The sequence below is a fragment of the Mizuhopecten yessoensis genome, unplaced genomic scaffold (assembly GCF_002113885.1).
Source record: "Mizuhopecten yessoensis strain PY_sf001 unplaced genomic scaffold, ASM211388v2 scaffold503, whole genome shotgun sequence".
Classification (NCBI taxonomy): Eukaryota; Metazoa; Mollusca; class Bivalvia; order Pectinida; family Pectinidae; genus Mizuhopecten; species Mizuhopecten yessoensis.
In genome coordinates this window covers 6963-24290 of record NW_018403579.1, presented here as the reverse complement: position 1 = coordinate 24290, position 17328 = coordinate 6963, and the positions used below count along the sequence as shown (strand labels likewise).

General features: G+C 36.4%; 1 protein-coding gene across 1 annotated transcript in view; it reads left to right on the top strand.

Annotated features, from left to right (window-relative positions):
* LOC110449963 (hemicentin-1-like) overlaps positions 1–8479 on the top strand; it is a gene marked incomplete at its 5' end in the record, with an annotated part of 81413 nt that extends 72934 nt beyond the window's left edge. Inside the window, 8 exons of the mRNA XM_021497151.1 lie at positions 296–598; positions 1049–1345; positions 2074–2328; positions 3286–3546; positions 3856–3987; positions 4629–4695; positions 6260–6295; positions 6881–8479. Coding sequence (XP_021352826.1) covers positions 296–598; positions 1049–1345; positions 2074–2328; positions 3286–3546; positions 3856–3987; positions 4629–4695; positions 6260–6295; positions 6881–7019 — 1490 coding nt within the window. The remainder of the gene's footprint in view (positions 1–295; positions 599–1048; positions 1346–2073; positions 2329–3285; positions 3547–3855; positions 3988–4628; positions 4696–6259; positions 6296–6880) is intronic.
* Between the last annotated feature and the right edge of the window lie 8849 nt (positions 8480–17328).

Below are 17328 nucleotides of genomic sequence, written 5' to 3'. Positions count from 1 at the left end.
GAACAGAAAACTATATATGTAAACTTCAATTAGCACAATCAGAATTCAACACAACATTTTAAGTGCAAAAAATGCTAAAACTAGAATACAGCTCAACTAATTTTAATGTTGTGTGAAACAGATGTTTCAAGGGCCATATGAGATAGATTGAAATAAGATCAGCTACACTTTTGATTTGTTTTCCATTCCAATAAAACTTGTGAACATGTTGTTTTAATTCTTTTCATGAACTATATGAAACATTGTATAACTAGTTAAATATATAGACACTGCTATATATCTATAATATTTTCAGACCTGCCCACTGTGACTGTTCCTCAGAGTTCTTACAGTGTTTCGCTTGAAGACACAGTTACAATTTCGTGCACTGTGACAGCCGTGCCCTCGGCCACCACAGTGATGTGGGAATACACTAACGGTAATGGAGTGATCAGTACTGTGGACTTGACTAACTCGAGGTTTAGCGGCGGTACTTTGGCATCACCTTCTCTCCAAATCTCTTCAGCTAAACTCACCGACCAGGGGTCTTACAAGTGTAAGGCAACCAACAGTGTCGGCCAGGGTGAAAGCTCCGATGTCTATCTCTACGTCACTGGAAGTAAGTTGTCTCATCTTAAGTCTCTCAAACACAAATGGTTCATCATCTTTTCAACATAAATCTGTTTTTGCAGAATACATTCGAATAAAAAAGGTTATTATAACATTGGTCAATAATGAAAATATTGGGAGTGCAGCACATATGGTTAAATAAATATAAAATATAAAATTAAATTAAATACATTGCATATTATGAATGCAGTTCACTACATATGGTAAGACATGTCTAGAATATAGAATACAACAATATTTTCTTTCATGTTAAATTATTCAAAGTACATAAGTAATTTAAACTGTATCAACAATTATTTCTGTACCTCTAATTCTAAATGAGTAATAATAACAAAAACAAAAGAAACACTGGTGGAATAATAGATTTTTTCTCTCGGAACCTTTACTTGTATATAATGAGTGTTATTTGTCCTGTAATTGACTATATGTTTGTTTCTAGCTCTGCCATCGGTACGTGTTACTGTATCAGCCTACACTGTGGATGTGGGAAGCCAGGCAACACTTGCCTGTATTGTGGAAGCGTCCCCCCCTGCCACCTCGGTGTACTGGACGAAGATAGTTAATGGTGTCACCTCAACCATTAGCACCGCTGTGAACAAGTATGACGGCTCCACTGTTGGCACACCATCTCTCATCATCAACACTCTGGCTGTATCTGATGAGGGTAGCTACCGTTGTAACGCCGTCAACACTGTGGGCATAGGACAGAGTGGTCTCACATCCCTCATCGTCGCCTGTAAGTCGCATGTTCATACCCAGAACGAAAAGCAGTAAAACTTGAGTAAATGGACTGTGACTTTAAGTAATATATACAGTGAACTTTTTAAGTTGGTATATTATAAACATTTCACAAATTTATTTAAAATCAGTGCATTGAATCATGAAATGCTTGACTGCAAATGATTACACGCATGACAAAAAGGCTGATGTCCATTTCCTCAAGTTTAGGTATAATGCATTGAATTTCTGAAATCTTATCTATTTCTTCAATCCATCATGTAAATTGTGTATTATATTATGTATAAAAATAAGCAAAATGGGGATATAGAATTTCAGGGGTATGCATTGGGACATAACATATTGCAAATGCAGTTTTAAAATGAAAGATAAAATACCTTGCTAAGGGAGGAAACTCTTTAATTGGGAAAAAAATCACAAAAAAATCACAATTCCTTTAATATTTTCTCCTTGCGAACAGCTCTGAAGTGGATATTTTCACATAAGTTTTGCAGTGGTAAACTTGTACCTTAGTTTCGTTGCTTTGTTGAAATTCAGCCTAAAGTTATTTAAGTCAACACAATTTAAAGCATCTTCATGTCTTTTCTCATGCATTTTACTTCATAAAAATACTTTCATAAAAAGAAAACATTATCACCATATAGATACCAGATTTACTGATATTTTTGCGAGAGTGTGCTCTTACACACCTTAAAACAAGGTTACATAAAAATTGTTTGTTTTCAGATGCTCCAAGAAACACAGTGGTGAACCCATCAGCTGTGACACGCAGAGAAACCGAATCTGTCTCATCTGAGTGTATCACTGATGCCAATCCTGCGGCTAGCTACCAATGGATCAAGGACAGCACCAGCCAAATCGTGTCAAATGAGAAGATCCTACAAATCAACAACATTGACCGTGGACACGATGGCACTTACACCTGTACTGCCACTAACAGCCAGGGGTCGGACACGGCCAGACTAACTGTTGATGTACAGTGTAAGGAACTTTATCTATCTCTTCATTATCATCACTTAGTGTACAGATATCAGAACAAAGCTCTGCTCTCTTGTACATATTAAACTTTGAATGCTATTAATAATATCACTAGTTTGTGCAAGAATTGTTGCAGTTAGGTTTAATTGAAATGCTGCAGGTATATACAGTGTATTTCCATTTCAAGCTGTTGAAGTGGGACTGGATTAATATTCCAAGAACAATTACAAAATTTAAACCTTGAATGTTAAGTTTAGGATCCCTGTATCACTACCATAAACTGTAACTATGCACAGGAAACCAATACGGCAAGGCTATAGCTTTTATATAAAAAAATCTTAAAGAAATTGATGCCTTGCAGGAATTTTATGAAAAGTAATTAAGATGAAGTAAACCAAGAAAAGAATTTGCATCAGTGTTCTGATTGTAAAAGTTCAGAATAGTCTTGGATTCGAACCCTGGTCTTCAGACTGTTAGCACTCTAACATACTGTGCTACCTGGGCAACATAAATATCCTTGCACAACTTTGCAACAATCATATCGAAAACCAAACTAAGGGGAAGTAACCACATATATAGAAAAACCACAGTGCGGTGGGACAGAAATCCTAACCATCTTGATGATATTAAATGCTATTTAACCATGTGCGTACAAGGAAAGTCTTGTTTTTGATCCACATTCATAAGGTACATATTCCAGACATAGTCCAGATAATACTAATAGTATATAAATAAGCTTAGAAGTAGTTAGAACGGGCTCAGGCTAGCACAGTAAATGGATATTTGTTAAGCTTGTTTATGGTTAAAAAAAGTTGTAACGACAAAGTTATAAATATCTGACAAAGAGAACAACACAGACTGCTTAATCCTTGATAACACACCAGACAAGCATTCATATACATGTACTGTACATTGTCACAAGGCTGTTTAGTAATTTGTGTACATCCTATTTGTCTACAGACAAACCTATCAGCACTATTACAGTAGCGGAAGCCACCGTTACCCTAAGTCTTAATGCCCAGAAGAACCTGGAGTGTAACACAGTGGCTAACCCAGCGGTGCAGACCTACAGGTGGCTCAAGGATGGAAACCCTGTCTCTAATGCTGAAAGCCTTGTGTACCAAGTAACCATTGCAGACACCAACAGCTACGGCGTCTATACCTGTTACGCCACCAACTCCATTGGACAGTCGTCAGCTATCGCCTTCACAGTGCAATCGGGTAAGGTTCATTTTGGTTGCAAAAGTGTTCTTTTTGGAAAATGTAGTAAATATGTACCATCCTCTTGGAAAAGTGCTCAAACATATCAATTGCCAGTTTCGTTGAAGATAGTCGGTCAGTAGGTTTTCAGAATGGAGTACAAAGTCAGATATATTTTAAAGCATTATTTGCAGAAGAATATAGACCTTATTATATAGTGAATTGATACAGTATACGAAGAGAATCAATTTCTAAATTTAGTTAAAATACAAGTTCAAGTGTGTGCATGAAAATGATGTTGAACATTTTCCCTGTTTTGGTGTTGTTTAGGAGATGTCGTCACTACCACTCCGGCACCAATGGATGTTGGTCTGACAACAGGAATTATTATTGCTATTGTCATCGCAGCTGTAGCCTTCCTTCTCATCGTCATCATTGCTGTCTGCTGCTGTGTAACACATGGTAAGAGATCCTTCTATGCTAAACCAATCAAAATACTGCAAGTACTAAAAGATACCTGCTTTTCTGATGTTGTTATAGTTTCATGACCACATAACATTATTAAATAGAAGGAATATAACGCATGATTCAATTAAATGTTATAAGGTATAGGGTTACTTGTTTGTCCACATGAGATTTTCTCCAGGTAATTCTGTTTACTTTCTCATTAAGTTCACAGAGTGTTACAGAAGCAACTCATAGTAGCTGATAAAACCTGTTTCATAACTATAGTTCAGTAAATAAATGAAAATTAATTTGCTTCTGAGTTGATGATATTTATAAATTAAGACTTGTTTGACTAATTACCTTTGATACAATGGTTTCTAATCCAAAGAAAGTTGATGAGTAGTGTTTACAGACAAGTTCAAAACTTTCAACGTCTTATCTAATTTCAGCAACGTTCCGATTCTTTAGAGCAAGTTTTAATTTTTGAAGATATAGGGAGACATCACATTTATGCAAGGGGGGTTGTCTGGTAAAACTTAAGTGACTGAAACAACAAAAGAAAAAATAGCCTATAAGAAATGGTGCCAACCATTCCTGTTTACATTACTAATTACCAATTCCTTCATCTGTATTATCTTTACTCTGTCTGATAACAGGTGTGTGCAGGACAGACGATGCATACGAGTCCAAGAGGATCATTGTGGAGAAACCATCTCTGCTTAGGTATGTCACCAACTCTCACATTTAATATTTATTGTACCCCGCACAACAATTAAAGTTGGGGAAGGGGGCAGGGCTTAATAGAATCGGGTTGTCTTTTCATCTGTGTGTAGTCACAGATTTGTTCTCGGTTCTTCTTGTAAGGTACTACATTGATTTGAATGATACTTTGAACACATGATGAGATAGTCCGAATTATTCTGACGTTTTATCGACTTTTTTTTATTTCGGTCTGTCGTCGATTAACGTCAGAACTCCGGCCCTCTATAATATGCGGGAAATATGAGACCCGTGCCCGGAGCGCACTTCAAACTGATGTTTTAGAAACAAATCGTCACTTTCACACACATGTCGCACATAGATCGAAAGATCTATTCTTTATGTACAAGATGAACATAAATTACATGCCTTAAACAACCAATACAATCACTAAAACATATTTTTTCAAACTTACTCTGTTTTACTCTAGTTTTTTGATAGCCCCACCTTCTAGTGCCACGTGACTAAACTCTCGCCGGCCTACGTCATAATGTTGGGAAATACCTTCGGTAACGCGAGATCTCGTCAAGTCATGTGACATTGCTCATGCCCTAATTTCCATTAACAACATGGGTTGGTATAGAAAATGTTGGAATATACTGTTCGTAATGATCTTTGAAACATGTTATTGATACCACCTAGCGTATAAAGAATAGATCTTTCGATCCATGTGCGACATGTGTGTGAAAGTGAGGATTTGTTTCTAAAATATCAGTTTGAAGTGCGCTCCGGGCACGGGTCGCATATTTCCCGCATATTATAGAGGGCCGGAGTTCTGACGTTAATCGACGACAGACCGATATAAAAAAAAGTCGATAAAACGTCAGAATAATTCGGACTAATGATGAGATGAAAGGAATATAGCACAGTCTTTAGGTTGGAGTTACTTCCCCTTTTGATGGAGTTATATTGCCTCATAATTATTTTTGAAAACATTGTTCCTGCTTCTCATAAAGTAATGCACTGATTTGATTGATACTTTGTACATATAACACTTACATCAAGGGGATGTGAATTGAGGTACTTTCCTATTTATTTGAGTTAGTTCCCTTGGATTGAAAGTAGATAGAAAGGGCAGGAGAAGACATGGAAGAAAATCCCCTATTCTGCAGGGGGACCCACATTAGTCCCCCTTTACGATACACATGCAGTGGGATACAGCAGGCCTGTTCTTGGTTTCTCCAATGTCCCCTAACCAGAAGACAAGGAAGAAATCAGTTCGATTCTGCAGGGGGGATCACCATGACAATTGTACACAGATTAGTTTTGATATAATTGGAATATTATATAAAGTACCTGGTATATCTTCATCTTTCTATTGTACTTCCATCTTTCTCAACTGTTTGATGAAATAAACATATTTCAATAACATGGAATTAGTTTTACTCAGAACTGCAAAATACTTGCTTTTTATTATCTGGTTCTCCTACCAGCTTTCCATTGTATTTCTACGTATTGGACATTTGGTGTTGAATTATTTCGGTCATTTGGTTGTGATTGGACTTAATCCTTTATGTTTGTGTTGCAGGGAACCCTCACTTATCATGCCACGCCAGGAAGTCATGTAAGTTTCTTCTCTCAAAAATTTAAAGTGTTGAATTCATCCAAAATAAGTTTCAAAATAAACCATTTATTCTTAGCTTCTATTAATTAATTATTAGGTATTATTGAAAATCCTACCTGAATGTTGGTGATATTGTAGTTCAGTATTATGAAAAATTCTATGAAACAGAACAGCTTAATAAAATAGCAATTAACAATTTATTTCAAGTATTACAATAACAATTTACATAAAAAAATCTGATGTTTCCACCACCACTATCTATGTTTGAGGATAATATAGGACATCTCACTTCTGGTTCAGACAACTTAAAAACGATCGTTTATTATGATATATGTTTATTATAAAGCAAAATCTCTGGCAAATAAAATCTCATAACTAGCTGGTTCCATTGTAAAGTGCAACTCATGTAATGAAAACTTTACGAAACAGGACAACATTGTTAAAGCCTTTAACTGTTGAGAAAGAATGGTATGAACAACTGCACTACAACCAATATTTCAAACAACTTCACACATCCAGGTGATAAATTCTATAGTTGATTTTGTTTGCAATTTGTATCTAATCTATGCTACCTTACAATTGCAGTGCACTTCAAGAAGATGGCTTCTACAGAAACCCAGCATCGCAGTACCGCTACCTACCAGCCCTGGATTACACTTACTATGAGAGCGAGGGCTCCAAACGCGAGAGGGACAGAAGAAGCTACACCGCATCCATACACTGAGAAATTCGGTTGTTGATGAACGGCCATTATACCGGTATCATGAAGATTTATATCTTCATGAAGAATAAGCTCAATCAAACTGGCCTAGTAAAAGATGAAACTTTGGTTATTTGCATAATAATTTCCCATGTTGTTCAGTGCTAGGATGTACCGGTATATGTATGTGAATATTTAAAGACATCAAGATGTTCAGTTTCCATACAATTTGTTTATAACATGGGAGAAACTGAAATAAGCTGAGCTTTAATATTCAAAATCTAGATCCATTTATCAGGAATGACAGTTTAAATTTTGTTTGTATTTCCATCTGTTCCTGTATTGGATGTTTGTTAATGTAAATGAATCATTCCATGTCTGTAATTAATACATATACATATATCTATTCATTATTTCACATTAAGAAATGTGACTTGATTTTTTTAAGTCCCTTTACAGTATTTGATATCCATATATACATTCATATACATACTTTATAGCTATTTACACAAATGTTGACTTTGTACATAAGATATTTTGTATTTTTGTATTTTGAAAGATCTCTCAATTAGGCACGGAATCAGTATAGTAACAACTAAACAGTCATGTGACATGAATTAGGTATGGAATCAGTATAGTAACAACTAAACAGTCATGTGACATCAATTAGGCATGGAATAAGTATAGTAACAACTAAACAGTCATGTGATATCAATTAGGTATTGAATTAGTATAGTATTATAAAAAAAACTCCTTTTTGTTATTAACAAAACATCTGTAATTGTTTTTTTACAAATGTTGTCAAAACGTTTAAAAAAAGAAGTCTCAAATATAATGTCAATTTGCCATAAAAAGTATTTGTTCGCAAGCAATATAAGCTGTTAATAGAAAAAGTCGAGTACTAGTATGACAATGTGATTTGGAGATATAATAACATTCCGCTATATTTGTTATATTGATTGATAAAGTGCTGACAGTGTATTATATGGTTGTGTGAAAGATACTTTATTAGCCGGCATTAAAGTTGTCTACTGGTTAGCCTGTCAGTATATCTTGTTTTGTATCTGTTTGGTTAGGACTATGTAGGAAGTATTTCAGATCACTGATCTTGTTAAGAAAATTGTCAGTTTTCAAAATTCCATTTGAAGAAACGTGTTGCCATGGAGTCTTTGATCTAGCTATGAGCTTGTCGTGGATGTTTTCACACTGTGACTTATCTCATGCTTATAAATCTCGCACTATATTGATTTTCTAAATTTATAAAATTGAAAGAGCAAACTAAATTTTCCATGGCACAGGTATATCATGTTGATACGTATTCAGTGTACAAGTCCTATCTATACAGATGTTGTAGCCATAGCCAGATAGGTCTCAATGTTAATCATAGTGTATTTACAATCATATTTCTACCATCACTTTTTATACATATTAGAGAATTTACTTTGATATACAAAATAAAACATTCAATTTCAAAGTTATTAACATTTATGCCTTTGTGTTTATTTGTTCCTTTGTAAGTCAAGAAATGAAAAAAAATCTGTTGACTGAATAATACTCCGTCTCCTGTCAAAGAAGACACAAATCGTGCTGTTTTGTGACTTAGCACTAAAAAAACTTGAAGGTTACTGTGACATCAAAGTTGCCTTTTGTTTATTAGGTCACCTGAGCTTTAGCTTAAGTGACCGATTATTATCCACCATCGTCTTTCGTGCGTGGTCCCTTAACATTTTACATTTTCAACTTGAGCTGAACGGCTGTCCAAGGGATTTCAAGTGTAGTTATTTTTCGGGTGCTCAGAAATCTCCCATATGCATATGGCTACCATTTTGAAAAAAAAACACTATTTCAAACTTAAAGTCAATTTTTAATGGGCAAATTTAACGACTGAAACCTTTGAGTAATGAACGACTCATGGTCCTGACAAGGTGTTGTTACTTTTCGGGTCGATCACAAATCCAATATGGCTGCCACGGCTGTCATTTTGAAAAAATATTTACTAAAGTTAAGGTCACTGTTACTCTTTATAGAAAATTGTCAAACAGCGAGATACATTTTCTGTGGTAAAGGGCATTCATATGTGTTAAACACTTAAGTTTTATTCAAAGTTGGTAGTGATACTTGACTGATGGACCTCGCACTGGTGAAATACATTTTTTTGTATGACCACGGACTTAGATAACAAATCAAATCTAATTCCGTGGTATGACAAATAATATGCTATTCTCCTTTGTCATCATTATTTCAACAACAACAAAATACTGTGGACTCCGGTGACCGTTAAGGCCCATGGGCCTCTTGTATATTATTAATATGGAGGGAATTTTAGCATTCCCTATGTATGTTTCATTTTGAGTGACCCAAGAAGAAAGAAAAAACACCTGTACAATTAATCTTATTTACTCAAAATTCGTTTCTCATAAGAGACTTGCTTAACGGCCTAGCAAGTGTAATGTTTTATCAAGCCTGATCATAGTAAGGGACACCTACACAGCTTTATACATCTGCAGACAAAACTACATCCACCGAGTGAAATGGTCATACATATGATAACAAGTATTTCAAATTTTCACATGTTATGGTATACGTATAAACCATCAACAGATGATTGGCTGTTCAAATCGCCATTCCTCCGTCCATTGAACAGTTATTGTTAGCTTCTCAGAAAGCTTTATAGGGACCTTTCATAGATTTCTTATGAATCGTACCGAATTTTGGGAATGAGCGGAAACCTAGATGGTTATATTGAATTTTGAATTTTGAAAATTAAAATTTATAAGCATTATTTCTTAGGAAGTACTAGAGGGATCTTGATCGAATTTCCCGTGTAGATTTCCAATGGTCCCTACTTAAATTTATTGATGTTAGCGACGGAAAACCAAGATGACCTACAGGCGGCCCTCTTTAATTTCAGAATTATAGAGCTTTTTGTTAGCATTACAACATAATTATTAGCCACCTTGGATTTTGACCTTGGAGTTTGACAGTTCAAGTTTGCTATTACTATTTCCCCAAGAAGGACTAGACAGATCTTCAAACGTAGGCTCCCCTTGTTATACATTTAAATTTGATTTTTAAGGAGGTGCCTCCATGTATGTAGTGTATGGATGGATGAATATATGTATGTGCCGTGCTTGTAATAAGGTCAAACAACAGCCTCTAAAGCTAATTAAATGGGTCGCTTAAAGACGTGCCTCAACGTGTGTTTTGTATGCGTGCATCGTTGTAAAATGAATGTATCTGATCAGAGACGTATAATATTACACGTCTCTGATCTGATGCAGACTTCATAGTGCTATCTCACTAAAATACCATACCGAATGCACCCAGCACATCATTCCGCCAGTCACATTATACTGAACCAGTTTTTGCCATTATTCTGAAAGCTGAACGTTAAGAAGGGAACAACAACTACCGTTATTGGCAGAATAGTAACATCCTGTTAGTACGTAGGGCGATGTGTTGTACAGGCTTTCCACAGGACATATGCCAATGCTATTGGAGTTCCTTCCCTTCCGCCAGGTGTTTTTGTGAATTTGCTAGCTTAAGTAGGCCACACCCTTTCGCAATTAGCCAGCAGAATTCAATGAAAGGTTTCACGTAATGGTTATGCAACTATGTAGAGATGATTTTATGAAAAATTAAGCATTACGATAAACTGGGGATTTTTTTGTAAAACATACCGAAAAAATAGTTTTTTGTCAAATTCAACACTTTCACATTTTTTGAGTGTGTGGCATTGTTCAAAACTAGTACAACAATAAAATAATGAAAAGAATCATGCTAATCAACCCTAAAAGTATTTTATTTATCATCAAATATCTACAACATGTTACAAAAACCGTTTTTTATTGAAATTGTATGGATAAAAGTTATTAAATACAAGCTAAAAGCAAACTTGACACATAGTTTCATACAAAAAAGAGTGAAAAATTGAACCAAATACACACAAAGTCTTTATAATTCATTTATTTTACATTTTACAATAATTTTTATATTGATGAGAGTTATCTACCTTGAAAAAAGTCGGAACTTTTTGCAGAGGGATTGAATTTATACAATGATACTTATTTTCTTTAATATACCAAAACCGACGAAAATTAAAAAAAAATACTGTATTCAATTGTCAATTTACTGTTCTTTTATGGACCAAAATTATTCTCAATCGTGTACACTCCGTAGCCCGCTTTCGCATAGCATATTTACATGTCAGGTACATATTTAACCATAGGCTATCGTATGGTATGCCGTTATCACGTGCACGCCCATTCATTTGCATTTTATAGGGATCTTGATATTTTATAAACCATCATTTTCACAGTTATGTTATTGCATTTGTGAAACGATTTATCTGACAGAGCGTAACTCGCTCGACAACAAAAGTCGTAGCGACCAGCTGGAGCTTGTGAACTACAGTTAGCACGTGATACGTACAGGTGAGGTCGGTAAACAAAACACATCAGTCTGCATTACATGTGCCTCATATACGATCTTCTTGAAGTCATCTGATCTTATGTCAGTGTTTTCCCGTGGGTTAATTAATGTCTTCGTATCATAAGCTTTATTTCTGTAGTACGTGTGTCACAGTGATTACACATTTCCAAGTTAAGTCTCGATATCGGGTGTTGACATATCATCGATTCGTCATGCACGTGTACTATTGTTTACCCGGTGTTACTATATTTTACACTACGGTAATGGAATGCCCGATACGCAATACGGAAATGACAACACGAAAATATGACAAGAAAAACATGTGTATTACGAAGGGTGGGGAGTCCTTAACTGCAAAGTCTGGCATTGGATAGCATTGTAATGACAGTGCGTTTCGATTACAATAAATGATGAACGTTTGGTGCGATTAACTTCTAAAATTTCAAGGATTGTCTAAGCTTAGGGACAGAACCCATGGGCTTCCTACGTTGATCTAATTCCAACAAAGAGCGCAACCTCGATCACTGTCTATTCCGTCTTGTCACATTATACTGACGATCGGTAAACCAGTCTTTGTGCTAACATTATACTGACAATCGGTAAACCAGTCTTTGTGCTAACATTATACTGACAATCGGTAAACCAGTCTTTGTGCTAACATTATACTGACAATCAGTAAACCAGTATGTGTGCTAACATTATACTGACAATCGGTAAACCAGTCTTTGTGCTAACATTATATTGACAATCGGTAAACCAATCTTTGTGCTAACATTATACTGACAATCGGTAAACCAGTCTTTGTGCTAACATTATACTGACAATCGGTAAACCAGTCTTTGTGCTAACATTATACTGACAATCGGTAAACCAGTCTGTGCTAATCATAAACACTTAACGTTTATTAGGAAACAACAGCAACCTTTTTAAGGACCTTAGTATTCTCCAGCCTTTCGATAGAAACTACTGCCTTCCTCACATGGACAGACGTACTGTTACACAGCCAAAAGTGAGTTGGTGCTAAGGGCGTTTTTATAAAGTATAAAGGTAAAGAACAGAAATGCAAGTAATTATAAGAAACGATGAAATCTTAATTAGAAATTGTGTGCGTTATACGCATTGCTAATATTGTGTCATTAAACAATTGTCTTTTGAAATATTTCTATTCTTACTCAAGTTGGACTCAATGCAACTAACAAATGTAACCTGTTTCATTTGCCGATGAATTTGACCAGATTAACATTGCCTGTGCGTATGATTTTGCGAAAGGAGATAACTATTGACATGTTTAAACAAAGAAGATACCACTTGATGAAATTTTACATTTTAATTTAAGCTACACAAGAAATTGTTCGAACAACCATAGACCTAAATTTACTTTAGGTCTCTGGAACAACCGAAAACGACCAATCAGAAAAATATTATCAGCTCACGGTTACTAGCGGTAGTGACAAGTCATGTACTGCCCTAGAAATTCTCCCTCCAGCTACCCATTCTGCCTTTGGTGTCAGTGTCAACCCCGGGGAGTACGGTACAAATCAAAATCTATTTGGTCCCGTCTTATATGAAATGCAGTCGAACAGATAAATGCCATATCAAATTTTTTTTTAAAGGCGGCCGTGGCGGCCATATTTGATTTTTGAATTTGTTTCAAGACCAACTCAATTCATCACCCCATGAAATCTACCAAAGCAAGATTCAATCCTTAAATGTTTCAATTCCTACTCAAATTGGACTCAATGCAATTACCAAATGTAACCTGTTGACCAGTTAACATTGCCTGTGCGTAGGATTTTGCGAAGGGAGATAACTATTGACATGTTTAAACAAAGATACCACTTGAGATTTCATATCTTTATTAAAGAAACACAAGAAATTGTTTAAACAACCAAAAACGATCAATCAACAAAATATTACCAGCTCACGGTTGCTAGCGGTAGTGACAAGTCTTGTACTGCCCTGAAAATTCTCCTTCCAGCTACCCATTCTGCCTTGTATTTCCACAGGGGTTCGTTATAAATGTCTACACATATCATGCTATTATAACTGATATGGGTCACAGCACATATAAACAGACATATAAATGTATGTTTATGTATGATTTGACCCATATCAGTATATCATATGTGTATGAATGTATGTTTATGTGTACTGTGAGTCTGTGACCCATATCAGTATATGCTACTGTATAGCATGTGTATTTCAGACATTTGTAACGAATCCATGTGGTCCCGTCTTACATGAAATACAGTCAAAGAGCCAAATGTCATAATAAATGTTTCGTCCTTTCAAGCCACGTCTGGTTTCCTGTGTAATTCGACATTCAATAACTGCAGCTTTCACATTCCAGAAGATGTAGAACCTCGAAAATTTAGCGGCTCTCCACTTGGAGCTAATAGAAGGCTGCCGTAGACTAGCAGCTGAGCCTGTGCACTATTTTTCCGCGATGACGCATACAAAATTTGATATCTTATGAATTTATCAGCTAAAAATAAATATTACATTTAAAATAGTGTTTTGTGTTTTGTTTCTACATAATTTGGCTGTATTGAACTATCATCATGTTGTATGATGGTCCTTCAATGACTACATTACGTCAATACGTAGACCTGCACAAGCTCCATAACCTGGGACAAACGATCAGAATGGACTTCACAAGTTCCGATTATTGTAAAAAAAAGGGTTGATTGAAATATAAGGATTGAGACTTGCTTTGGTCGATTTCATTGGGTGATGAAACAAATTCAACATAAACTGCTTCGCCAAATCGACCAAAGCAAGATTCAATCCTTAATTGTCACTTATTTATTGCACTATGTAATTATACCAGATAATATTGCGCCGTTATCGGCCGAGCTAATAAACAAATTAAATAGAAACAGAGGCTGTACCGAACTACACTCATAATGCACTTCTACTATGTAACTTAGTGTTGGGAGTTACGTACGTATTCAATGTCTAGACGTCATGTGTTGATTTCCTCCTTACCCTGTTATGACAAGATAATTAAGACAATATGTGAGAGAAAACAACAAGATTTATTGTAACATTTTTCCTGTTTCGCGCGTGCAGATTTTGCAATAAAAAGTATGTATATTGCATGCTGTTGATGGAGTCTAGTACGGCAGTCGAGTGTGGCAGTATGTCATATTGCATGCTCTCGATGAAGTCGAGTACGGCAGTCGAGTGTGGCAGTATGTCATATAGCATGCTCTCGATGAAGTCTAGTACTAATATTTAATACCCGGCCTCCTCTGCCCCGGCCGGGTATTAAATCGATCCCATGCCTTGTAATGGAGCAAGCCCGGTGTGAATCACACCGGGGCGATTTTAGAATTAGTTGACAGCACATTGGTCCGCATCCATAAAAAAGGTTTTAGTGTGAACTATTTCTGTTGATATCCTGCACAACTCGAAGTTTACCTCTGCCTAAAATGTCGTTAAATTATCAAGTTAACGTAGCAAGCGTAATCGAAATCTGAATTGACCGCCATGTTGGAAAGTTCGTCTCTCTTCCGATATAGGTCAGACGTCCAAATATGGGTGTCATGACCCAATATGGAAATTGTAGTAAACATGGCGGCATCAGTAGTAATACTATATTTGGCCATGCAGGCCATATATAGAAAGGATAATTGATCACGCGTGATCTGTCATGGCGGTCGTTTCTATTTTTTTCCCCAACACGGACTTTGTTAATTTCTTAAAAGAGTTTTTGCATGTATGGGTAAGGATTCGTTTTTTCAACAATTATGCAATATTTTGATAACATTATACTAATATGAGGCGAGAATTATATGCAATCTTACAGATTAACACTTTTGATGTTGCTCCATTAGTTGGCATAGGACCGCTTCGTAGCTCTGACGACGCAATATATAAAAAAAATATCTCGTCGTCAGAAAGCTACGTTATCGCAGCTGGATGAAGTCGAGTACGGCAGTCGCGTGTGGCAGTCATGTGTCTCGATGAAAAATTAAATTTACAAAAATGCATATACCCAGAAGGCATGCTGCTATAGGAGTCCAACTATAAGCCGCACTGTATGATAACAGGCTGTCGGGTAATGTAAGGGCACAGCTGCTAGAGTAACACCACTGCGTTGTGTGGTGCAATCTGATTAAAATCATCTGAGTGTGCCGCGGTCAGGGTCACGTTCAGGTGACCTTTAAATTTATAAATATTCATTAAATTTTGACCAATCAGAGACCCTTTTTCAAAAGGGCGCTCGGAGTTGTAACAAATATGGTGGACATTGATGAGAATGATCTGTAGTAACCAAAAGTGGTGTGTGAAAGTTCTGAAGTTATTTGAGATTGATCGTCTGAAACCCGAACAGAAAACGATATTCGAAACTTTATTAGAGAAGAAAGACTGTATGGCGGTGTTGCCTACGCAATTATTACCCAATGGGTACGTTTTCCGTGGCGTCGTAGAAACGTCAGTTCTCGCCGCCATATTTGTTTTGGAAAACTAATCTGTTCGATACCCCTCGCTATTTATCTATCGACCATGATATTCCGATTATCTGGCAAACTTTTGCCAGCGCGCCTCTGATTGGTTCATCTAAAGGTCACTGGAACGTGACCCTGACCGCGACACAATCAAATGAGCCATGTAACATATGATTTTAATTATATTGTGTGTGGTGTCAACACTTCATATGCAGACACTAATGTGGCAAGAAATCCTATACTTGGTCATGTGACGAAAGGGCTATAAACTACCTTGCATTAATGAAATTAATCTAAGGAACAATGCGCTATAACCTCGCATGCACCATAGCGGCCATTTTTTCCTGCGACTGCAATAATTTCTTCAAGGCTGCGTTTGATTGATTTTGTTCTAATGTGAAAACAATTAATTATTCAACTGCAATTAAAAGTGTTTTGATAAATTATGTAATCGATGTGGCATATTAAGCTTAGAATAAGGCAACAAAGTACGGATGGTATAGTCGATCCACATTTTAAGTGATCCTGTGACAGTACCACTATTTTACTGTGACTATCTGCTATCTCATGAAGTATGATATCAGTCTCACAAAAGCAAAGCCTTACTGAGAAAGCAGTGATGCACAGTATATAGTTACCACAGGCATTTCTGTTTCTGTTTATGACCAGACAGTCATACTCTATAGTCTGTCCCATTTCTGGAAAAGACTAGGACTGCTGTAACTAACTACATGTGGTAAAGAGCGACTAACGTGGGTCTTCTACAGAATCAGGGGTTTCCTATTGTACCTTTATAAGGGGACACTGAAGAAACACTAATAGATCGGAACATGCCAAAGTCCTTAAAATGGAAGTTGCTATTCCCTACTTAATATTCAGCGCTAAGGGTTAGTGCGACATCTGGTTTCCCCTTCGTAAGTTGTGCTGGGTGCGTTCGGCATGGACTTTCAGTGAGAAAGCACTATACATTTGGCATCGTATCCGCGCACTTAAATAACCTCAGCTGTTGCAGGGAGTTCGACCCTGTACAACCAATAACAACCGCCTATTTGATGAGCTATTTGGGTTGCCAGTACTGGGGATAGTGGACAATATATCAGAAGTCTGACATCACGGTTACTATAGTAATTGTGTCAACTTGTAAAAAGGCACATGAGCAATGATTGCGTACGAGAGAATGATTCTACACATGAGCAACGATTGCGTACGAGGGAATAATTCTACACATGAGCAACGATTGCGTACGAGAAAATGATTCTATACATGAGCAATGATTACGTACGAGAGAATGATTCTACACATGAGCAATGATTGCGTACGAGAGAATGATTCTACACACGAGAATAATTCTACACATGAGCAACGATTGCGTACGAGAAAATGATTCTACACATGAGCAACGATTGCGTACGAGAAAATGATTCTACACATGAGCAATGATTACGTAG